Source organism: Mercenaria mercenaria, chromosome 17 (genome assembly GCF_021730395.1).
Source record: "Mercenaria mercenaria strain notata chromosome 17, MADL_Memer_1, whole genome shotgun sequence".
NCBI lineage: Eukaryota > Metazoa > Mollusca > Bivalvia > Venerida > Veneridae > Mercenaria > Mercenaria mercenaria.
Window position 1 is genome coordinate 48,173,031 of NC_069377.1, and position 27,355 is coordinate 48,200,385.

Sequence of the window (27,355 nt, forward strand, 5' to 3'; positions counted from 1 at the left end):
TCATACTAGTCCATATTTTGTCAAACATGTTTGTCATATGTCTTTGAAGCTTTGACCACATGTTTACCATCATTGTTTACAAATGTAGGCAAGACCACATAACTATAACAAGTACTGTACCTCAGTAATGGCCCTTCTTTGATACAGAAATAAGTTAACTTTTGCATGCCATTCCATATTTTGTCTAAACTGTTTAATATATGGCTTTGAAACTTTGAACACTTACTTACCATCATGGTCACACATTGCCATATAGTGCAAGACTCATCCAAATCCACAAATAGTCTTATCTATTTTTATTCTTTTGTCTGAAAATCTCTTGTAATATTTTGACCCCATACTTCCATAAATTTTTCGAATAGTCTAGCGCGCTGTCAACAGACAGCTCTTGTTGTTTTTGTGGTGTTGCATGTGGAAGGATTTGACTCCATGTCCCACTCATTTATCCATTTAAACTTGTTAAGAAAGACTGTGTAAGTTTGATTACAATATCAACAACAATGTGTCAGATTTGTTACTTGATAGAGATGGAAGATTGTTTATATATATATATATATATATATATATATATATATATATATATAATAAAGGACAGAGTCTTGTGGAACATCAGATGTCACAGGTACCTCACCTCCATGGCTACATACTGACTTCTATTGAGTAGGAATGCCACAGGCCACTTGAGGAATTGCAGGCAAACACCTTTAGAAGGAGTTTGAGTGGTTTACCTTCTCAAAAACTAAACTTTGGTCGAGCAAGATCAAGTTAGTGTGTTTACAACTGGTAATGTTTCTAGTCATTTCATCTGTTAATACTATCAGTTGAGTCAGACAGGATTTTGTAACTAAAGCCATGTTGGAGGTCTTGAAGAATGTTGTGTTTCATAAGGTGAGCAAAAACATTGAACACAACACTTTACCAAAACATACAAGTTTATGGTATAAGCCAATAGTCTGCTAAGTTACTTGGGTCTCCCTCTTTGAGCAGCGAGACTGTGACCAAAGGAGATAGGTTTGGAAGATTATTACCAGAACATCAACAATTTCTACCCGAAGCGCTTAATGACAACTGGGTGAATACAGTCTTATTCTGAAGCTTTGTCTGGCTTAAGGTTAGCGAGCACTTTGAGACCATGCAATTCAATCGATTAGGATTTAAGAAATATTGGGATACTGGCAATGTTACAATTGAAAGATATAGGCCCTCTGTTTTTGAAAACCTTTTCTTGTTTGAAAGATTGTGGTGATTTGTTGGCCAGTACAGATTGAAACTTGGTATTTAATAAATTTGCTTTATTGTTTGATTTCATGGTTCCTGAAAGTGCAAATTTAAATTTGATGTAAATATCTATTAGAGTTTAACTATAAATATATTAAGTTTATATCGGAAACGTGGCAATTTGAAGGTGAAAAAGCTATTAGCAGTGTCATTTTCCCTTGACTTTCAAAAAATATCGTGTTGGTGACATCAGTTACCACAAAAGATGTTGATCTGAATTCATAGAACCATTTTACAATGTAGATGTTGAAGCCGACGGAAATTGGTAGATATCAAAGACATTTGAAGATAATGTTTATTCTGAGATGAGATATTGACTAACTGTACAAAGAAATATTTCCTTTTGATTGAAAACGTTTTTTTTCCGTATATATGTGGTTAGAAATGCTTAATTAAGGAAGAAATGATATATATAGTTGCTTATAAATTAAACATGTATGATGTACACATTATTAACAACTAGTCTTGTGTGCAAAAAATACATCTATCATTGATACTCTGATTTATTATATCAGGGAAACATCAATAAAAAGGTAATGCTCGAGATCTACTACATTCTTTGTTTATAACGTGCATTTTATTCTTTAATTTCAATTATTTTTAAATGCCATTGCAAAACATTGTAATATTTAAACTAACCAAGTGGATCAATGCATTTTAAGAATAAAACTAAACAAAACAAAAAGAAAAGTATTTAAATGAAAAAGTAATTTTTTCATTGACCTTGAAAGTGGCCTTGGAAAAAAACGCGGTCTTTGTCCCAAACTGTTGTTTCTGAAAACACTTACAGGTTCTTTCGTTTCACGTATTTACTTCAAAATTATTTTTACAACATAATGATATACTTAACAACTTTTTAAACTCTACACTTGGTTTTTTTGGACTTTATAATAAAAATTCTGCAATATGTTGTAATATGATTTTATGATTAATATGTTTGAAGAAGACACGATAACAATAACAATCGGACGTAAATTATTTACCATACCAATTACAAAATCAAAAGTTGCGTAAGTCACTAAAGTAATTATGTAATTTCTATTATTACATACTATTTTCAACTTTAAAATGGAACGTCTGTCAATATTGTTGTTAACTCTTATAAATTTTAAATCACTAATGGCAACTGTGGTGTTAAAACGTATTATACATGTATACTTAGTATAAATAGTTCCAAATTTACGTAAAAAGTAAAAAAAAAATCTTTTGACTTGCTCAGCTACTTTTGGTACATTTGTTGATAACATGATATTGTCAATAAACGACTTAGGTGTGCGTTCTTCTCTAAATGGGATTGGTCTAATGGTTAAGGTGTCAACCGCTAAACCCGGGTCTCTGAGTTCGAGCCCTACTGGGGTCATGACCATGCAAACTCATATGGCACCGGTACTAATTTTTCCAGGAGACGGACTCGAGAGTGGTTTAAATAGGCTTTAAGCTCTCATCATAATCAAGCTGAAATAAATTAGTTTTTTACTAATGGTACATCTAGTTTCACAATGGCATCCGGGTCATTATGGCCAGAAGGCACACCGAAACCATATATTAACTTCTTAATCTTGATGTCTACAATTGTAACTTCTACACAGCCAAACGAGCAAAATATGTATCATTTTATATGTTTAAATAAATGTTCAATCTTTAATATGAAAATCCATGCAATTTATAATATTGAAAATGTGTATAGGGTTTAGGTGAATTTAGACTATTTTCACCGTTTGACCTTGAATATGACCTTAAAAATCGCCTTGACCAGTTCCAAAAATATAACATTTTTTAAAAACATTCTTACTACAAAGTGCGGTTGTAACATGTGTACTCTTCAAAGACAATTCACATACTTTTATTTGTTTCCACTAACTAGATCTAAACTAGAGGCTATATTGAAACGCATTTGGTTTCAACATGGTAACTATGGTAACAAAATTTTCTACCCTAAAATATTGGAAATGAAATTGTCATACACACAAGCCTAGTCTGATATGAAAAATAAGTTATGATATTCATTTTGGAGTCTCAGAATGAAAAAAAGGTGCAGCTGAAACAGTAATTTTAGACCGTTTTTGACCTTTGGTATGAGCTTGAAATGGCCTTGAGTGACTTCAAAAACATAACATTTATTTTAAACATTTTTAGTTCGAGTACTTGTATGCCTTTAGGCCACATTTGTTTTTTTCATTAATATTTAATAGCCTTATTATTAACTCGAACTATAAGGACAAAAATGGCAAACATCGTAAAACACTGCAAAGACATTTACCATGAACCAGAATACCATGTTTGTTTCAGAAAAAAACAGGTTTTCTGTTACATGCGTTTTCTTCATTAGTATATCTAAATCTGCCTAACAGAGATTAAATGCCGCTCATGGTAAAGAACATTTAGGTGTTACTACAGTTACCAGATCTATCCTCATGTAAATTGCTGATGAATATGTCAAAGACCTAGGTCTATTCTGATGTTAATGGTATAATTTCTAAAAAAGGAAACAATTTTTAAGTGAAAAAGTACTTTTGCCCTATTTTGACCTTTTGACCTTGACCTTGACCTTGAAATGACATTGACCAGTTCCAGAATTATAACACTTCTTCTTACTTACACACAATAGAAGTAAGTTTGTAACATTTGTTCTTTTCAAAGACAGTTTAAAAGCTTGTATATTAATCCACAAAATATATCTGAAATAGCGGCTATATTGAAACGCATTTAGTTCAACTATGGTAACCATGGTAACCAAAAGTACTCCTCTAAAATAGTGCAAATTAAATTGTCATACACACAGATCTGATATGAGAAATGCCAAATTATGCCATTCAGTTTGGAGACAATAAAAAAAATTGTAGCTGAAACAGTGATTTTAGACCGTTTTTGACCTTTTGACCTTGAGTATGACCTTGAAATGACCTTGAGTGACATCTAGAATATAACAATTATTTAACACATTCTTAGTTTAGATACTTTTATGTAGTTAAGTTACTTGTGTTTTCTTCATAAATATTTACTAGCCTTATTTTCAAATCTACGTATAAGAACTTAAAATGGCAGCCGTCTTGGACGCCATCTTGGATTTCTCGGTCCGCACCAAAATTTTGCAATTTATGCCGGTAGTCCAATAAACTTCAGACCCTCCCAAACATTTTGGTGTATGACATATTTTGTAACTTTTGGTGGCCAGGTTAAATGCTAAACCTGGGGGTTTGCTGCTCTACTAGAAACATCGCCCCGCTGAATGTCACCCCGCCAAATGTCGCTCCGACAAACGGTGTCCCGCCGAACGTCACCCCGCAAAACGCCGTCCCACATTTCATTCACGGGGATGTGGCTTCATTATGCATTTATGATGAATAAATTAAGCTCACACGCTTCCAGATTTTCCAAGCCCGAAAGAGGTTTTAACATTATAATTTATATTATACTACTTTATATACTTCCTATATATGAGAGTGTTCTTCGTCGTAGAAACGGCACTACACATCTGAAACATTTATCCACTCGATGCACAGTTTTAATAACCGTATTATTGTTGAAATAACATAATTTTTTTTTTAAATACTGACCTCGTATCTTGTTTACCTGCTAATTATCGCCATTTTATGTTCGCGAACCTTTTGCTCTCGCTTAAAATTTTATCGAGCCAAAATACGTTTGACCCCCTGTTATACACATAAATTGATGGACTCCATGAGGTCAGAGCAATAGAAAATATACCATCACCCCGAGTTCAAAGTACAAAGAGGCTTTTCACAGCCACCACACGTACGGCCCTTGCAGACTGCTGTTGTGTTCAAATGATAAAATATATGAAGACTCTTGGAACCATATCTAATACAAATGTATATCAGCAATTTATGTATAAAACATGGCAAAAGGTAAAAATAGTTGTAAAGTGAGGGTTTTTTTTTTTTTTTTTTTTTTTTTGTTTGATGATGGGGAACTCCCAGGTCCTCCTCCAGACTTTATTATAAGCACGAGCGGGCACCTGGGTAGAACCACCGACCTTCCGTTAGCCATCTGGATGGCTACCTCACATGTAATAATTTTAAATCTAATGAGGGTTTTTGAATCCACAACATGGGACATGTGATTCGAAGCAAAGAGCTATAAAAATAAATACTTCTTTGTTCGAAGTCAGCGAGCTTAACTATCCGCTCCGAACAAAAATGCAAAAACAATATAAAAAAAACCCGACACCAACCCATTTTATTGAATTGGCATACTATATATACACTGGCAACATGCGCAAGTACAGTTTATAGCAACGCATCTCTGTTATTTTCTGTCAGATCCCTTGACAACTGCCACAAGATTAGTATTTTCCATGCAGTAAAAAAATACGGTTTTATTGGGCCATAATTCCTAATCCGAGTATGTAGCATCGCTGTCCTTACAACACGATCAACTGCCCTTTATAGTTCCGCATGAACTAGATCCCTTAAAACTGACAAAGGAATTATCTGAACAAATATAATCACTTTGTATTTTATTAACTGTTAATCTATATACACGGCTACTAAACGCTAGCGCCACCACCAAATTGTGGTGATAAGGAAAAGAGCTATCAACATTTCCGTGGTGCAGCTATCGCCCGTTTCTACTTGTAAACACGCGAGAAAAATTTATATACTGTCTTATATTTTCATTGATAGAACTTTCTCGAAAATCGGAAGAGAATGTAGTTCCGTGTAACAACATTTTTACTACATGTTGGCTGTGATTTCATTATAATAATATGCAAATTGTGGTGTCAGGAGCTTTTCTCCCGAATCTGACAGTGGCACATTTTCATATCGGCCAGTATTCGAACACCATTCCGATGAAAAGTCACACTGTAAGAACATACCTGCGCATGCAAATGGTGTAGAAATGATAAATAATTATATACGCACACACCATGAATAATAAAATCTCGGGTTAGAAGAAATATACCAGAATTTTTAAAAGTGGTGGCGCTATAACTCTAGTGATGGCGCTATACAGTAGTGGTGGCGCTGTTACGGCATTCAATAATACGAACTGCTGACACATTCGGAACAAAACAAACACCAACATTCTTTAATTGATAATTTTCCTACAGGGAATTATGTTATTAAAGAAAGAAAAACACGATCATAGTTTACTTACCTTTATGAAACATTCTCTATCCAAGAAAAAAAGAACAAAATACTCACAGACCCTTGGGACTCTTGTAGTCAAAGTAAATATTTTCCTTTAAAATGTTAATGTAGAATTATTTCTAACTTTTAAATATTCTACTTAAATACAAACGTAAGTGTACTTTAAATTCAGGTCAAGAAAAATAGTAGTAATACTTTTATTTCAAACATAGATTTGTGTCCAAGAAATAATTTGAAGATAGTGTAGAATTTATTTGTTATATTAAGATTCTGAAAGTTACTCCCCTTTGTTTTTATACGTCGTTTGCATGTCATTGTAAACAGAAGACCTTACTTTCACAATTCTTTCTGAAAAGTAAGTACAGTACATTTTCAATTTCAATCGATTAAATACGATTAATCAATAGAGCTTAGATGTACAATCTGAATCCATATAATGTAGATTATTTTGCGATCATGTAGAGGTTACTACATGTATTTTGTTGAGTAACGTAATTTGGGTGTAGTGTGGGATAGGTTGATAACATCGATTATTGTAGAAATTTCCGTGGCTTGCAGACAGACATTTTCATATATTAAAATTGAATATATCAGCCACTAATCATATACAACAGCGCCACCACTACTGTATAGCGCCACCACTTTCAAAAATAGTTGTGTTTTAACTTTTTACTGTGTTTTTCGTAATTGTTTGGTGTATGGGAATACGTGTAATTCATTTCTACACCATTTGCATGCGCAGGTATGTTCTTACAGTGTGTCTATTCATCGGAATGGTGTTCGAATACTGGCAGAAATAAAAATATGCCACTGTCAAATTCGGGAGAAAAGCTCCTGGCACCACAATTTGCATAATATTTTAATGACATTGCAGCCAACCTGTAGTAAAAGTGTTGTTACACGGAACTACATTCTCTTCCGATTTTCGAAAAAAGTTCTATCAATGAAAATATAAGACAAAATATAAACTTTATACTTACGTGTTTACAAGTAGAAACGGGCGATAGCTGCACCACGGAAATGTCGATAGCTCTTTTCCTTATCACCACAATTTGGTGGTGGCGCTAGCCTTTAGTAGCCGTGTATATATATTATAATAATAATGCATGTGTCCTAAACTGGACATGGTTCAATTACGTCCTTACGTTATGCACAAGTTCACTTCATAATGTATACATTCTGTAAATTTAGGTCAGTTCCCTTGAAAACTGTAAGAGAGAACAAAATACTTATACTTATAGCTCTGTGTTAACAATTTTTTGTTATACTGAGGTGGTCATTAATGAATGGGTCTCACTAATACTTGTATCATTGGTAACACATGTTCGAAGTTTAAAAATCAATACTTAAAAATCAGTCCATGCATGTAGAATCAGAGCCTGGACAAGACACTGCGGGCGGACGGACGGACGGACGAACTAAAGGAACAAAGCAACTTCTACCCTAAACCGAAAGGACAATGATAATAAAATCAACCAGAATTACTCGACATGGCAATAAGGACCATACATAAGTATATACAAACTGTTTACTGACTGGAAGTATACACATTTTACACAAATGAAAGACGGAAGAAATCGCAAAAACACAGACAGACTAAACATATACAAAATATACATAAAGAAGAGACACTACGGGACATATAACATGTCTACAAGACAGTTTTTTTACTTTTATACAGCTGTATTCTCGATAGCCGACAGCTGACTTCAACGGCTGCCTATTTCAAATACAGCGGCCGTTTTCGACAGTCTTTTTTTCTCGACCATGCCGGCTAATATACTTTTTCAAGAATAACGTAGAACCCGGAAACTTCACACAGGTGTTCCGAAAAAACACATCTGTTAAACCAGATGACAAAAGTTTTCACAGGTTGTTCATAAACAAGACAATTTGCGCAAAACTTTGGATTTTTGCTCGATTTTTCAAACTGAAGAAATTGTTAGCAAATATCTCAAAACATAACGATCGTTTTTTGGCCCAGAAATTGTAAATGTAAGCCATGGTCATTCCTTGACAAAACTGTCAAGTTGATTTGCAAGAATTGGCTTCGTTTTAATAGAAATAATTGAAAAACTTTACCTACCGATTTACAGCTGGGTTACATTTCCAGCGGGCGTCAGGATAGCCGGTTATCCAGTGTGATATTGAAGACGGACGGATAAGGCATCAGTTAAACATAAGAAAAGTGTTCATATTTAGGATTTATTCAACAATCGCGGTAGATACTTCTGCACCAAGAAGATTTGTAACAACAGAATATTTCAGAAAAAAAATACTATTCATATGAAATAAGATGTTTTCGATATTTTATCTCCACGAAGACTCAGTTTAGAGTGGCAAAATAATTCCAGATAGTCCATGAGGACTGTTTCTGTACCATAAACTGAATCTTGTGCATTATAATTCCAGTTAAAACAGTGCCGCTGCCGAGCGAATCCTGCCCAAGCGCTTCTCTGAATACACCCATTTGGTGTGAAAGTTTCTGAACATTGTGTGAAAGTTTCTGAACATTGTGCGGGAAAACGCGTTGCTGCATGTATTTCATGACGGAATACATGTAAGAATCTTTGTATGTAACAGAATTACCACAACCACACAAGAATGAAGTACAGAAGAACTAACTGATAAGCCAGTCTCCTCGGTACATCGTTTCCTGAAAAGGAAAATGCACTCACAAAAGAAAATATCAGCAACTGTTACAGAGTGATTGCAATCTGAAAACAACAACGAAACGTCGCTGGAGAAAGGAACCGAACTGCAGTTAGAATACGGGCAACAAATGCCGTATACAATTTGGGTTATTATAACAGTGTCTTGATCTGTATTGTTATATTCGGCTTCAGTGGATTTTGACCGGCCTAGATCTCGCGAGGTGCATGCGCCGAGTGTTATCTGGTCTGGCAAAATACACGAGAGCCGAATGCATCATTGCATATCAAGGTACGGCTTTAATGACCCTTTTTTATACACATTTACCTACTTGTAGTGTTATATCAGCCAAAATTGACTACGATTTTAGACAAAATAAGGCTGTAAACCAATTTAAAACGGTGAACTTTTTTTAGCATGGAACGTCGAGACGCCATAATTACGCCAGTTCATATGCCGTCAACCATTCAGTATTTTCCGTATTCGATGGGAGTTGAATATTCACTAGTAAAATACAGGCTCTATTTCAGACATAAAACCTCGCACATATATAATAAAAATATATATTCTCAGTTGATAATGCATAACGCTTTGAAGCAAAGGGTCATTGTTTCGATATCCAGATAGCAATGTTTTAATATAATTAGCTTTAGTTGTTTGAAACCTGAGACATGTTTAGTTTCGTTACTAATACAAATGAGCCGTGCCATGGGAAAACCAACATAGTGGCTTTGCGACCAGCATGGATCCAGACCAGCCTGCTCATCCGCGCAGTCTGGTCAGGATCCATGCTGTTCGCTAACAGTTTCTCTAATTACTATAGGCTTTGAAAGCGAACAGCATGGATCCTGACCAGACTGCGCGGATGCGCAGGCTGGTCTGGATCCATGCTGGTCGCAAACCCACTATGATGGTTTTCTCATGGCACGGCTCAAATGTATTGGATTCATATTAGTACATGTCATATATCACTTTGTTTGACTGTGATCACTTTCAAACCGCTGTGTTGCAACTATCTGATGAAATTATTTAAAATACAATGTATATCCATCGGTGTCATGCTTTTCGAGATTATATACAAAAAGGGCAACTATTTTACTTACATGTATCAAATACACATCAGATAGAGTCATAAAACATTTTATGATGCTAAATGAGATACTGGGTTGAATACCCCATTACTTATGAAAAGGCACATGTATGTCATATTACCAAATAACACAATTGTGTAAAGTACCAATCCGTTCTTGAAGTGATTATTGAGATACCAGCTTACTAACAACATCCAAATAGCAAGAAATGGAAAAACTTTATGAAATGGAAAATGCGATATTGTGAGACTTAATTAATTAATTAATGCATGTCAAAGCACCGTAATTAACAACAACAGTATCATGAGTATATGAAGTTTTCATCTATCTCTACCAGACCACAAACAGACACCCACTGGGACGTGGGATTCGACGCCACAGGTTATTGGGACTGTCATATCCTACAAAAGGGAGTTCTGATTACCTTAGAGTATGTGTTCACTATGTTTGTTTGTATGTTGTCTGTTTCTCTTTTATTTCCATAGGACATTTCTTAGTAAACTGTAATGTCTACTTTAGCTATAGGTTAGTCATTGTCTCTATTTTATAAGCACATGGTGCTACTCCAACTTTTTATTATAAGTATTAAAAATTACTATTATTTTTATGCTTTATGCTTTTTAGCCGTCTTTTGTTTATTTTAAACTGCCTTGTCATGTATGCTAGCAGTTTAATCTAAATCTTTTAATATTTTACTTAACATATAATATGTTTTAAATATGCTTAAACACATTATTATGTCTTTTCCTTTTTAGCCGCTTTAAATATCATTGTTAATCTCTGTTTTATATATATATGTCGGAGCTTCTTGTACATTGTGTATCTTGTAAACTTCCAGTAGCGTCCATCGGAATGATTTTGGTCTTCGTCTTCTTCTTTCTCGTACAGATACCTTGTAATACTCATACTGGTCATTTTATGTTGGAATCAGTAGATAGTCGAAGTACACGGACGTGTGTCTACAATTGATATTTGTTAAGTTCCCGGTTTTTTGTTGTTGTTTTCTTCAAAGCGACAAATATCGCAGCCTTTTTTTTCAATGCGACAAATATCGCAATGCTTTGTCATTTTTGAACGCCCCCTTCCAGGTAACAGGAAGTAATCTATTTGCGCAGGCGCACTTACCACTTTACAGTTTTGACAGTTACAGGTGAACGAAGTGATAGAAGAATGTTTACTTTAAATTTCTGTTAGTTAAATCATGTGAATAATGCATTTATAATTTGTTGCAACGAGTGCTATTTATTTCGACGGAAGTATGATTTAGTTGGATTTATTCTTTATAAAAAGTTGAAAAAATTAATCCTGGTCACGGAACGCTCTTCGGATTTTATTGCCATTAGTCAGGATGACTTGGGAGCCTACTCATGTACAATTAACAGGTAAGTAAATGAATGACAGGTACATACCCCATGGTATTAAAATTTACAGAAATTTATGACAACAAATAAGTAAGTTTGCAATTACTGTGAATGTAATAGATCTACAGAATTTAATTTAAACAGAAACTCAGCAATGAGGGCTTTTTTTTTAACAAAAATTGGGAAGGTGCCTGTGCCTGTCCATTTTGGGAAAATGAAAAGAGATTTTTTGAAAATTGGGAAGATATACTGCGTTATTTCCAAAAATTTGAAAAATTATGAGAGTTAAAGTTAAATTTGAAAACGAGGATTGCATTTAACAGCATGCCCATTCACGCACTGCAGTACGTGAATCACGCACAAAATATCAAATGCACGCATAAAAATCACTTGTTGGGGGTACATGCACGCAGAGATTCGGAACTCCAGTTCAGCTGCCAAATCGCTGTTTATTTCATCGGGCACTTGCCAATTGTTTGGTATGGTCTAAAACGCAGATCTGGTCCACGAACGTTATAATTTCGTTTCCATCACCGAATTCTCGGCGTTATTGTCAGCTGTATAGAGGGGTTTGGTAAATGTTTTAGTCGGACGTCACACGGGTCGTGTGCAAAAAAAGAATGGATACGAAACGCAAAAAGGCATTTTAGCTTTAATAAACTCAGCAAAAGGTTAACAGTATTTTATTTTTTCGATATTTAACTGCAATTTTGATACACATTGCATATCTGTAATAGTTTGGGCATTTATTATTGATGGACAAATTTTACCAGTCTCCAGTTGATTGTATGCTATTTCGGACGAATCGTGTTCCGTTCACGAAATTGGGAATACATGAACCTTGCTGAAAACTTATTTATATTTAGTATAATATAGGGAGGGGTCTTTTGATTCAGAATTTCCTATCTTAACTTTGGAAAAACGTTTTACATTTTCTAAAATTATCTCATCTGTTATACCTCACCCACGAGAGTTCTGTATGAAAAAAAAAAAAAACCCAAGAAAACGTAATATACAAATTTCAGTAGTTAGATAGAAAATTTTCAGATCTGCCATGTAGTGTACCCCCAAATTTTGAAGTGTACCCCTATTTTGCAAAAGCAGGGCGTACATGTACCCTCAACTTTAAAAATGAGTGGGCATGCTGTTTAATTTTAATGAAACAGACACGTACCTTTCATAAGCATTGACTATAACTTGCCATCATCGACAATGTCCAACAGTCCCTTTACCTTTGTCGTTAATGCATTCTGTCACTAGGTCTCATTATAGTTGATGCAATAAAACAATCCTAGCTCAGCATTTCAGCAAATTTTGGAATTTTGGGGGGGAAATTCATTGTTTCAAATTTGGAAAAAATTCACTGTTTTACGCATCAGATTGGGAAAACGCCGATATACATGTATATTCAGCCTCTGTTATATTAAAGGTGAAAAAGCCCTGTGACTTTAACAGTTTGGTTATTGGTTATATACACCCAATAACAAAATGAATAAGTAATCCATTTAACACCTCCTCCAAAAATAAAAGATAAGTGAACAGGTCAATAGACTGGCGTTCTGTTGTTGTAACTATGAGAACAATGATACTGTAAATATTTATTACACAATTTTTTAGCTCGACTGTTCAAAGAATAGTAGAGCTATTGGACTCACCCATGCCTCGACGTCCACGTCTACGTCGGCGTCCCGATTTGGTTAAGGTTTTGTATGTTACAGCTGGTATCTCAGTAACCACTTGTGGGAATGGATTGAAACTTCGCACACTTATTCACTGTGATAAACTGACCTACATTGCACAGGTTCGATAACTCTATTTTGCTTTTTTACAAAATTATGCCCCTTTTTCGACTTAGAAATTCTTGGTTAAGGTTTTGTATGTAAGCTGGTATCTCAGTAACCACTTGTGGGAATGGATTGAAACTTCACACACTTATTCACTGTGATAAACTGACCTAATTGCACAGGTTCCATAACTCTATTTTGCTTTTTTACAAAATTATGCCCCTTTTTCTACTTAGAAATTCTTGGTTAAGGTTTTGTATGTAAGCTGGTATCTCAGTACCTATTAATGGGAATGGATTGAAACTTCACACACTTGTTCACTGTCCTGATGATTTGACATGCACTGTGCAGGTCCCATAACTCTAATTTGCATTTTTTCAAAATTATGCCCCTTTTTCTGACTAAGCAGTTTTTGGTTAAGTTTTTGTATGTAAGCTGGTATCTCAGTATCCACTAATGGGAATGGATTGAAACTTTACACTCTTGTTCACTGACATGCACTGTGTAGGTACCATAACCCTTTTTTCCATTTTTACAAAATTATGCCCCTTTTTCGACTTTTGTATTCATTCAGTTGACAAGGCTGTTGAATAGTGAAGCGTTGCTGTCCTCTGATAGCTCTTGTTTTATTAAGGGCAACATGAAAAATTTCTGAGCCACTTTAACAGTTAGTAGCAAATGGTTCAATGGCAGTGCGACTTCTTCTGTATAAAACTTTTAAAAGCTAATGCTCTCCTTTCAAACTTTTTCTAACCTGGAAACCCAATGTACAGTGAAATCAGTTAATATTTTGGTTTGAGCCCAAACATTCTATTCTGGTGGGATATAAATTCATAAACTTCATCTTTGAACATGTAAAATGAGTGAAACTAGTACTTGTTCAGTGGAATTTAATTTTGTGGAAATTGGAAAGACTCATGAAAATGTATGAATAGTATTACATGATTTCACAATAGTCAGCTACTGTTCAGTGACATGTAATTCTTATACATGTAAATAAGGCATTCTTACAGATTTTAAGCATAATAGGGAGAACACAAAGAAGGCAATGAAGTTGTTGTAATTCTGATCCTCGGGCAAGACAAGTGTTCTCTCTGTCATTCTGACTAATGATCTGTAAGGATATGTGTCTGTCTTACTCTTGAAGCTATCAGTTAGTTATAACAAGAAAACCAGCTGTTTAACATGAAAATAAAGCATCGCAGAAGAAACATACAGCCAATTAAATTGGTTTAATGTAAAATGTTTATAAAAAATACCCATATAATTATGAGATAAGGCCCTGTCAAATCTAGTTTTGTTGTGAAGACTTTTTATAAAGTTAATATTTCTTTCCTTTCTTTCGTTCTTTCAGTTCTTAGAGCTAGAAATCTTGTTGGGAAGATAAAAGGAAAGAATAGTAAGTATGCCTTGAATTTATAGTAGTGATCAATAAACTTTTGTCGGAGTCTGGTGTCACCCTTGGCAGGATAATTGGCAAGAAAATTACTGCCTGTAGCTCCGCCTTGATGTTTATTAGTTTATTTTGACATATTTTGAGAAAAAAAAAGGACTTCAGATTTAGAAGCAACATATATGAAATAGTTGTTCTTATCATGTTACTGTATGTATAATTCAAGACATATTAAGAACTATTGTAGTTCATTTCTTATAAAGCTGTCTATTTTAAAAGCAATGGAAATTTATATTGTTGCTTTGAAATGCCAGGTACCTGTCAATAATTGGTCTCTTAAAACTGTTACCAACTTCCAGTAGGTTTATATTCTGTAAATGTAATGGTATAGTAGCTGTAGTTTCACGGAAAAAAGTCCAGTGTCCGGAAAACTGAGAAAATTTGGATTCAAAATGTAGCATTTGATATTCTGCTTTCGAGAAAATTAACATTATTTAATTTTTGACTTTGATTATGATAATGATATGTAGTAATAGGCCTTATAGAGAGTTTATGACATGCATATAATTTATTTGCAACTTTTAGTTCAATGAAACCATTATGTTTAAATGATATTTTGAAATAGAGCTCTTAAAAATGTTAATGTCATTACAGTACAATTTGTGTAATACCAAAGCTGGAGCTCCTGCTATTTAGGCAGTAAAAAGGGAGTTATGGTCTAGTGGATGTTAAATTCTTCCACTGGCCATCTGCTTGCAACTCGAGCCTAAGAAGTACTGGGTTGGAAACCCAATGCATACACTAATAATGACACTAGCCTTGTTTTTACAAGAACGTGAATCATTAGTGATTATACATTTCTTCACAACTGAGCTTAAATTAAATAGCATGAACTGTAAGTTCATGTAAACAAGTGAAAATAAACACATGCAGGTCAGTTATTGATCAGTGATACATGGATAATGAATGGCAGTTATGGATGCTTGGAATTCCTCACTAGTTGATAAATGACTTCAGTGGATAAACTTTCCCTTTGGATGAACACTGTCACACTGATGTTTTTTTTATTTGATCGTTAATGAAACTTTTCTATTAAAGAAATTCATAATATGAATTTTAGATTAAATCATCGGTGAATAAAATTATGCAATAATACTCATTTATATTCAACTAATTTAGTTTCTGCAAACATAACCATTAGGTCAAGAGCAGATTCCCAGTCCCTCTGTAGACCAGATGCAGTGGTCCAGTGAATACTGCCTATGTACATTTGAAAAGGGTATGTGGCACTGCTACTCCAGCTAAATATTACTGACATTTGGATTTAATAGAGTCCTGTGTATATTATGAGAGCTTTACACACTAATGATCCACGGAAACTTCTGGAATTGGAGTGCCTGTATCTTTCATTATCATCCCACTGAAATTTACTGCATAAAAATGTTTTATGGAGGAATGGCCAATATGGGTTACTGTTACAGGAGGTGACTATAAATAAGTTTCCACCCCAACGGTCCACAAAGATTTGCAGATAATCTGATGTGTCCTCGGAATTGGTCTTACCATTTAGCTGGGTTATTCCAGCTAAGTATTTGCTAGCTTATTTTAAGTTTAATAAATAGATTTTTATGTATCTCATGAAACAGGCTGTATTATGTGATCAACTGTGGATGGCGTTCACTAAAGTTGTACAGTGTCTTACTTGAGCATTTTTTATCCAAACTTGGTCACAATGTTTTAATATGGGCATAATATAACATCTTGGCAAAGTTCAATAATCAACATGATCCTCTAAGTCCCTCTGGAGTTGAGGTAAATTTTGAAAATTGACAGTGTCTGCTCTCTAACATTGAGCAATTCTTAGCCAAGGTTCACCCAAATTTGGTCACAATTTGGCATATTAGCTCAGTCTTGGATTCTTCCACTGAGTGGCTCTAGAGGTGTGGCCCTTGAATTGTTAAAAAAAAAATCACAGTGTCCTTTTTCTAGCTTAAGTAGTTCTTATTCAGTGTTCACCAGACTAGGTCACAATATTTAAGATCATAATATCTGAAACAAGTGAGAAAGTGAGATAACCAGTCTGGTTTAAGCTGACACTGATCCTTGAAATACTTAAAATTGCAGAAGCTGCAAGTGTCCTGTTAAGAACTGGGGCAGTTCCTGTCCAGTGTTTACCAGACTAAGTCAGAAAGTTTATGATCTTGAACACTTTCAGTGTCATGCTGGATAGTCTTAGTCTCTCAGTCTGTAGTTATGGCCCTTGAATAAGCCATAATTGAGATGATTGACTCAACTTTCAGGGCTCAAAAAAATCCACTTATCTGGTCATAAATAGGAATTGGAATCGGCTCTCTGTATAAAACGTATAATATATGACTTAATATGTAGAGATGATAATGTGAAAGCACAGTTCAAAAACCATTACTATTCTTGTTTAAAATAAGCTGAATTTGAAAATTTTGTTTCCCAGTAGATCTATTACCCATTTTAAGGGTACCTTTGTTTAAAATGTTCTCCTTATTTCAGTTGCAAAGATTACAGATGTATTTGTCACTATAGCTCTTGGAAAGGAAAAGTTCCAGACCTCCACTGTGAAATATGGGGGCAAGGTCAACAACAGTGTGGAGTGGTTCGAGGAGTGTGATCTGTAAGTTGGACTGTTCCTATTTATTGTATTATAAATTATTATAATAGTATTTCTTAACTTTCGCAAAAATGTTAATGGAAAATTCACAAACTTTCTAAAATAGGCAATGGCTACTGCTGATAGAGCTGATGAGGTCAGTGTGCCAAAGAAACCCAAAATGATTCAGAGGAAAAGCCAATATTTGTAACTGCCAGTCTCAAAACTGTACAAAAATGGCAAAAAGAACTAAATGTCAGACTTGAAATGGTACCCAGGTGCCTGCCTGTTAAGAAATAATGCTCGGAGGGGCCCCTGGGGTCTTTCTTCACCATCAAAGATGGAAAGCCACCATATGACCTAAATTGTGTTGTTGTGACCTTAAACCAAACAGAACAGATTATTTTATCTTACTGAAATTAAACTTGTTTTGTTTGTCCACTTGTCTGTCTTAGGCTGATATATCCTTTCCACACCTGTAACAAAATAAAACGTATTAGAGTTTGATGGCGGCTGTCACGCTCTAGTAGAACCAACATTCATTACACACAATTCATTTTGAAAATATTTCTGATATGTCCAGGTCTGCAGCTCTCAAATATGAAAATATCTGACATCTGAGGCATATACTGACACTTTTAGACATAATCTAAAAGGACCTTTTGAAAGATTTGACGAAGTTGCAAAAATCTCCATATACCCTTGCTCTGTTATGGACCCCTGTGGGATTTGTGCTTTTTCCAAGTACAAATATTTTTTTCATAGATGAAAAGCTGACATGTCATGTATTTTCTCAGGTATTTTCAAATCGTAGGAAAGTGCTGAAAATTGACTCCCTATTACTGGCATTAGCATACAGTTAGACGGGGTGACCCCTGGGCGTCAACCCTGACTATAGATCAATGCAAATACAACATCTGTTTTCAATTTTAGTCTATGTACTTTCATCTGCTTTACTTTTGGGACAAGCTGAAGATCATCTTGACATCATTTTCTGTGTTGTCAAAACATACATAATTATGCCTGGTGAGATTGTATAAAAATGTGGCGGCAGATAGGCAATTTAAGTTGATCAAGTTAATGGTTGGAAGTTACATTGTAACTCATGCTGCTTTTATATTTATGAGCAAATCCCTATCAAATATTTCATTAGACTCCAACCCACAAAGTAAATTATTTAAAAATGTTTTCTTTACATTGTACAATTTGTATTGGCGAAACCGACCATGTAGAAAATCTTGAAATAATAGATCTAGAAATTTTCCTTTTAGAATCCTTATGTTACATGTAAATATTTTGCTGGGAATACTGATTTTTTTTTTTCCAAAATTTCACTGAAAATATTTTTGTGGATGTAAAAGAGGCATTTAGTAAAAGTCTATATTTTATAAGTATGATATAAACAAGTACCAAAAACTCAGTATTTTACTATGTGACTTTAAGGCAATAGATTGCAAATTTTATCAAAATGTTCAGAACACAGAAAGTGTTTCTACTAAACCCTTTATTTATTTTGTATTATTAACAAATACACATTAATACTAAACATATGAAAGATTTTGGAGTAGTGCCCATATAAACCAGATGCCCATTTAATCTCTTCTCATGCAAGAAAGAGAAATTAGATCTGGCTCTTAAAATTTGATATTGATGCAATTAAAAGAGTATTTATTTTTCTAGTTTATATGGGTCATATGGGAAGGCTTCAGATTAAATAACATACCTGGAGAAGGTACAAAAAAAAAGCAAATAAAAGGTGTATGTGTCTCAGTTTTGTACTTGTCATAGGCCAGAATTGGTAAACATTAATCAGTGATTCTTGTGCATTGTGAAGCATGGATGGTTGGGCTTAAACCAGGAGCTTATTTAATTTAACCCTTAACATGCTGGGTATGATTGATTCTGCCTTTGCGACCAGTGTAGATCATGATCAGCCTGCACATCTGTGCAGTCTGATCATGATCTGCACTGTTTGCCATTCAGTCAATATCTTTTGGAAAGCATCCCTTTTAACAGTTACTGGTACTGTCCAAATTGAAAGATGGACAAGTTCATTATAGAAATTTAGCATGGTAAGAGATAGTTAGTGACTGCCCTGATCAAGCTGCTGATACAACAGAAGTAGGCCATGATGTATAATGGTTATGTATTTTTATGGTTAAAAGGCTTGTATAACACTTCAGTAAGTAATTAAAAGTTTACAATGTTTTAGACATGAAAGGTTACAACCTGTGTGTATATTTATATCATTTCCTGCTATAACAACATACAGTCATGTTTATCATGATTACATCATGATGAAATAGGCCTGGTGTCATGAACAGCCTCAGGGGGGTGCCTTGTAGTGAAATATTGTCCATATATAAACTTTCTTTGTAACTTTGTTTGATGTAACCGACATGGCTTTTGTTCTTTCACTTGTTTTTCGTTAGTTACAATACATTGTATAGCATAAAATAAAAAGAATATTCACTTCTTTGCTTCTTGGTGAGATAATGTCCCATATTCACAAAGATATATACAATATCGTGACTTTTTTTTTAATATAAAGTATGATGCATACAAAATAAACTGCATTTATTTAGAACAAGATAATAATTATATTGCAGAAAACCTAATGTAGAAATTAAGAATTATTTAAAATAAATTATGGCTGTATAGATCAACTTTATGCATCGAGGCGTGTCTGCACGTTTAGCTCATAACAATACTGCGGTAAACACCGAGGATAGAGGATAAGTCACGCCTCACTTATTGACGTTGAATTTGAAGGCAGAAAGTAAAAAAAAAACATTGGTATCCATCAAAGGTATAATATTTTACATTACTCTTTTCAATGGTGATTTTAATTGGTTGGTGAAGATATGTCCAGAAGGAGTGACAAAATCCCCTGCGGACAAAAACCCCTTTCGCACTTTTTTCCAAGGAGGACAAAACCCCCTTCGCATTATTTATAGGGAGGACAAAACCCCCTTCATCCTAGAATGAAAAGAGCAAATTATATATCATATAATAATATATAACTAATCAAAGTATCTGAGAGTTATTTAAGAATTTACTTTAATGAACAGTCCAGTGATAAAAACATACAATTAACAGGTCAATTAATTATGAGATATTTTACACTTATTTATTTCAACAAACTAGTATAATTGTATATGTATAGTCTGATTAATTTCAAAGTCATTATGAAACAAACTGTAACAATTGTATATAATAGGATAAGTACATCAATTATCCATATTATAAACATTAATTATAATTATCTTCAAGACATCTCTTTCAATAAATAAAATGAAAAATCTTAATAATCTATAATATTGTTTGCCCTTTTGTTTCCTTATAATAAAAAAAGCAAAGGGGATTTTGTCCTCCTTGTAAAATATGTGAAGGGGGTTTTGTCCTTGTAAAATTCAGCAAAGGGGATTTTGTCTTCCTTGTAAAAAACATAAAGGGGGTTTTGTCCGCCTATGCAAAAATGAGCAAAGGGGGTTTTGTCCGCAGGGGATTTTGTCCGGATTCCGTCCAGAAGTGCCATTGATTACAAATTAAATTTTAAGAATTTCAAAATTAGGGATACCTGTCAAAATAAATGGTATTACTGAAAGCAATATAAGAATGATATATTCTTATGATGAAAAATTTAAGTCTGATCCGAATTTCATTCACGAACATTGAAGTTTTATTGCACTGCAGAAGGCCCAGTATCATCTGAAAGTATAGAAAATAAAAAAAATAAATTATGGCCATATTGAAAGTATAATTAGGAATGATATATTCTTATGATTGTAAAATTTAAATGTAAACACACCAGTCTGATATGAAATCACAAAAAATAATTTTATTCACGAAACATAGAAGTTTTATTGCACTACAGAATGCTACGGTGGCATAGTGGGGACATGGGAAATATTTTATTTATCATGTGTGCACGTGTTAGCACCACGTGCGAACATGGTAATTAACATGTGTGCACGTAAAAGCCATGACGTGTTAAATACCACGTTGGCACATGATAGCTTTCACGTTTGAACGAAATAACTATCACATGTGCACGTGATAGCTATCACATGTGAAAGTGGTAATTAACACGTCACACGCGAATGTGGTAATTAACACATGCACATGTGATGCTAACACGTGCACACATGATAAATAAAATATTTGCTATGTCCCCTCTATGCCACCGTAGAATGCCCACACATCATTTGAAAGTATCTCATTACAGTTAATGGATCACAGATCTATCTTCAATCATGAATAAGCCTTTAGAGACATGAAATCATGCATAATTTATAACTTGAATTTTTGTTGTTGTACGGCTGGAGAAATTAATTTCCAAGAACATTTGATACTGGATGAAATAGGTCATGAAACAAAATCACATTCTGTACTCCCAATAGACTTTTTTGAAAACAAAATTCTAAGGTTATAAAAAAGAGGCAGTTATTTTTTTACTGCTATAAAGTTTTTGATTACCATTACAGTGATGTTATTGTAAGTGTTTGAAGGAGCCAATTTGTCATACGGTGCTTTTGCCAATTTGCATAGTCAGCATTTCTTAGCGTCCCATCCACAGTGTCGGTTCAACCTCTTATGTCAAAAATGCACTCAGTCAGTGAAAACTGTCAGCAAACCGCATATTTTATTGAAAGTGAAATTCTCACAAATCGGTACTATTTCTGTAAAATCTTTATATTGTGCAAACTGGGATGAATATGTAGCCAAATCTAAAATTTTGTTTCAACTCATCCTCTGTTCGCAGCTGAAAAAGCGCTCATGTACTAAAGAATCAGTTTGGAGTCGAACTACCGTAATAATTCTATTTATAGCCCATGCTCTAATAAACGCCCAGTCCCGACTTTTTGTAAAAAAAAACCCAGCCTTTTTTAAGAAAAAAATCAAAAATATGATGTTATCTAATAAGCGCCCATCCTACGAATCTTAGAAAATAATCCTACCTTTTATCAGTTAAACAGCGAGTTTTCTTATTTCCCTTCTGATGTAAGAGCGTACATCACTTTTCTTGTCTTTAATTCCATATATTTTATATGAACACAGTATTTCAATGCCCGCTCCTTGCACGAACAATAGCACTAACACTGTGTTCGTTTTCAGGTTCTAATATGCATGTCAGTATAGTTCCGAAAAGATGATTAATTTTATGAACATGATAACCATTTATGGCTGCTTTAACTAAAACTAACACACATGCCACCATATCATATATATATGTAATGTGTATTGACCCAGGTAAACGTGCTAATGCAAAGGCTCGTGCTTTTCGTAATTACGTCACGTCACTAGTCTGACATTTCGAGACAGGGGTCCCGCAAGGGAAATTTAATCAATACTGGATTCAAGGCGCTTTGATCTAAAACAATAGGGTGTTTTTTAAAATAACTCGAAAATGACAGAATCACGAACAAAAATACTTAATACTATATTCTCGACAGAATAAATTAGATTTAATCATGTATCTTCTGAGTTTAGCTTGGCTGGTTATAGTACCGATATAGTATGGCCGTTATAGATTTTTGTACGACTATCACATCATTACTTTCTTATAGTCACCGGTACATTCGAAAATAAATATTACAACAAGATTTTGAATGTTTGCTGGTGATTTGTCTCTATTTTTCGCCCATCCCTAACTTTTGAGCCGACAGTGTTTCTAATAAACGCCCGGGCTATAAATAGAATTATTACGGTATATTGCCTGCTTATAGTTAGATAAGGTTCAAATTGTTACAGAAGGTATAAAGTCAACTCAACCTCCTTATTTGCATTTTGCATTACCTAATGCTAGGTTGGAAGAAAGTATGATTGGCTCTTTCTTCAGCTCACCTCCAAAAATAGTTGGAGACAGTGGATTGCGAGGGTTCAACGCAATATTAAAGGGCGTATCTACATATAATAATCATATGTAGATACGCCCTTATTGCGTTGAACCCTCGAAATTTGGTAAGCTGCTGTTTCAATTTGCAGTCAATGCAGGACAAAATGTCTTATGCCCATTAACCCTTAGCTTGCTGGCAGCAAGTGATTCTGCCTTTGCGACCAGTGCAGACCAAGATCAGCCTGCACGTCCGTGCAGTCTGATCATGGTCTGCACTGTTCGCTATTCAGTCAGTAAATTTTTAGTAAACACCCCTTCAAATGATAAATGGTACTGCCCAAATTGGAAGATGGACCAGTCCATTATAGAAATTTAGCATGGTAAGGGTTAAATATCAAAAGGCACAATCTTTTAGAACAAAGGCAGAAATACCTTTGTTGCGTGTCTTTAAAGCTGAAAGCCTGGGTTTTTTTTCAGAATTCAGTGACTAGAAATTTATTTTTTGTTTCTGCATTGACAAAACCAGTCAACTAACAATATTATTTAGCAAAAATCTCAAACACACCCCATTCACACCTCCACCCCCACCTAAAAAAAAAACTTTTAAATTGAATATTAAAGTGATTGACCCATTTTTTAAAGAAATCTGTATGATCTTTTTGTATGTTTGGTGATAATGAGAAGATGGGATATTATTGTGAAACTGTCAGTTGATGACATGGCCTTTTAATCATGCAGTTGAGCATTGGCAACTGTACAACAACACTTATGTCTGGTGACCGGCTTAATTACCATGACAATAAAATAGATACCAGGGACAATAAATTGTCCACTGGAGATGTCATGTTTTTTTCTAATAATGAATGTCAAGTTATACACCAAATGAGAGTTAATTTGATGAAAAAAATGATACTTTTACAAATATGAAAGTCTTTATAGATCAATTTGTTTGTTTTTTATATCTTTCATCGTTTTGTGATGAGAAAAATTATTTTCTTTTTTTGTCTGTGTGTTTGTGTATTTATATATGCAAAAATAACCAACATACAATAATTTCATTGTACCATTACTTGCAGCGACCTGGAGCCAGAAGGACATTTATTATAAATATCAAAATAGAAGTGTCATATCAGGGTCAAACTGTTTTCTTTCATCTGTATGTAAATAGAAAACAAAGGTATTTATTTGTAAAAATCCTGGTCATTGACCTAACAAGATGGCCAATTTAAGATGAAGGTTGAAAATTATACTGCAAAAATCTTCATATCAGTTTTAAGTTGAGGAAAGAAGTACATGTAGTATCAGTATCATTTGCTTTTCAGTTAGAAACATTTGAGCATCAATAGCACAAGCACCAAGGCTCCCATGAGGAAATCATAAGGTCCTTGTCCATTTTCCATATATTTTTTATGATGTTTGATTGACTGAAACCCTGGATAACTTTAGCAGGTTGCTCACCCCCTTGCAACCTGGAGTGATTTGTGAAATGTTGAGAGATACAGATCCTGACAAAGTGATAGCCATGGAATCATTTTTTCTAGTTTAATGACATAATTATATGCCCAGTTTTATGACATGGATCACAGTTCTGGATTTATGACCTGGTTCACAATTCCAGTTTTATGACATGGATCATAGTTCTGGATTTATGGCATAATTCACAATTCCAGTTTTATGACATGGATCATAGTTTTGGATTTATGGCATAATTCACCATTTCAGTTTTATTAACATGGATCACAGTTCTGGATTTATGACATGGTTCATAATTAAGGTTTTATGACACGGTTCACAGCTTTGGCTTTATGACATTGTTCACAATTCTGGATTAATGGCATCATTCACAGTTCAGGTTTTATGGCATGGTTTCTGATTCTGAATTTCTGGTTTTATGACATGGTTCACAAATCAGTTTAAGTTATGACATGATTCACAATTCTGAATTTATGACTTGGTTCAAAGTTTTGGATTTATGGCATGGTTCACAATGTAGGTTTTATGACATGGTTCACGGTTTCAGATTTATGGCATGGTTCACAACTCTGGTTTTATGACATTAGTTCACAACTTCACTACACTTCTGAACTATAATGCTCTTTCACATAAGGATTGGCCTCGTCAATAAGGGGCAGACATCTTTTGGTTCAGGATCAGGGAACCCAAAGATCATATTCACTGGGAATAGATACTTAAATAATCTAATAATGTTGGTAAAATACTTAATTTCACTGCATCATCTTATTTAATTATACTGTCCCTAAAATTATCAAACCTCACAATATGCATTTTGCACTTGTCTTAGTGACTGGAGGGCCCCAGGGACCCCAATATTATATATTTGAAGTATATGTACTGAATTATTGTGCCCATATCCCCCCTCCCCACTTCACACATAACCCACACACAACCCCTTAGGGGCACTTAGGTTTGCCCATGTCCTTATGTTTGTCAGTCCAACTTTGTGTCTGACATGCATATCTCAGAAATCACAGGATTGTCATCTAGCATGTAAGGGTGTACACCTAGTGTGCATTGAAAGGACCTAGATGTTTGTTTTGCTTGTATCTCAAAAAATATTTGACTTAGAATTATGAAACATTATAGAAATATTATTAAGCATATGAAGTTGTGCACCTGGTTTTGTTGGAGATTTCATTCAACCAGACAAGAGTTATGGCCCTTGACTTAGTCCAAAATATGCAAAAAATGTCATAAAAGTTTGTGTCGCACGAATCTTAACACATATTTGATCTAGGTTCATGCAACATAATAGGAATTTTAATCAGCATGTAAAATTGTGCACCTGAGTTTTTGTTTAGGAATAAGGCACTTGATTTAGTCAAAAAATTGCATAAAGGTCATACAAGGTTGTATTGCATGTACTTCGGAACTGTTTGAATAAAAGTCATAAAACTGTTAAGGATTGTTATATAGCATGTGAAGTTGTACACCTGGTGTTCTGACTGGGATTTCACTCAACCAGACCAGAGTTATGATCCTTGACTTAGTGAAAAATACACATAAAATGCTTAAAAGTTTTTGTTGCATATATCTTAAAAAATGTTGACATATATAGCATCATGAAAACCATGTAGGAATATTATTCAGATTGTGAATTTGCACACCTGATATTTGTTTTTGATTTCACTCTGCAAGACCAATGTTATGGCTCTTGACTTAGTCAAAAATATGCATTAAGAGAATTTTATGTCCCATGTATTTGACCTAGTCATAAATTATTAGTTTATTGTTATATAGCATATGCATTTATGCCTCTGGTGTTCTGTTTGGGATTTCCTACTGCAAGACCAGAGTTATGGTCCTTGACTTAGTGAAAAATTCATATTTATGAATGCTTTAAAGTTTGTGTTGCATATATCTTTATAAAAGATATTTCAGCTAGAGCCATGAAGCCATGTACAGTGACAGAAAAGTTGGGATACCAGTATCCTGTGGACACACATGTAGATTTAACAGGCATAGGATGTTCTGATTAAAGTAAGATAATCAGGACTAAAAGCAATATTATTACAGCAACATCATACTTTTTTTTACATTTACCTTGGGCATACTTTAATGGTGTGTGTATAATTTGCTTAAAGTTTGAGTTTTTACATTAATGTATCATTAAGATTTAAATCAAACCTCATTTAATGAAATGAAAGTAGTTTATAAATAAATCAAGCCTATCTCAGTATGGCTTCATTGGCTTGATAATTCTTTTTGTGTCCCCCAAAATGTTTTGGAGAGGGGCACTTAATTTACCCTTGACCATATGACTGTCCAAAATGTCCGTCCATCTGTCCATAGGATAGGTTTTAAGGATATTAATTTGTGCATCATGGGTTTTGTTTAGGACTTCACTTGGTAAGACCAGAGTAATGGCCCTTAACAATAAAAAATACTCTTTAAGGGACCCTAAAATGTTTGTGTTGCTGCTATCGCAAAAAATATTTGACCTAGAGCCACAAAACATTGAACACCACTTATTCAGAATGTCATGCATCTAGGGTTTTGTTTGGGATTCCACTCAGCTAGACCAGAGTTATGACCCTTGACTTTTGAAAAAAAAAAAAACAGCAGAAAGTGCCTAAAAGTTTTTGTCAATTACCGTATTTCACTTGGAGTCATGAAACATTGATTATAGGAATATTATACTGCATGTGAAGTTACGTACAATGAAGTTAGAATGATTTTAGATAAATGAAACATACACATTT

General features: G+C 34.3%; 1 protein-coding gene across 3 annotated transcripts in view; it reads left to right on the forward strand.

Annotated features, from left to right (window-relative positions):
• The first annotated feature begins 11,250 nt into the window (after positions 1–11,250).
• LOC123536033 (rab11 family-interacting protein 1-like) overlaps positions 11,251–27,355 on the forward strand; it is a 52,557-nt gene continuing 36,452 nt past the window's right edge. For all 3 annotated transcript variants that reach the window (XM_045318809.2, XM_045318810.2, XM_045318811.2), the window contains exons 1-3: positions 11,251–11,517; positions 14,635–14,679; positions 17,200–17,320. In XM_045318809.2, the coding sequence (XP_045174744.2) occupies positions 11,484–11,517; positions 14,635–14,679; positions 17,200–17,320 (200 nt within the window). In that variant the 5' untranslated portion in view covers positions 11,251–11,483. The remainder of the gene's footprint in view (positions 11,518–14,634; positions 14,680–17,199; positions 17,321–27,355) is intronic.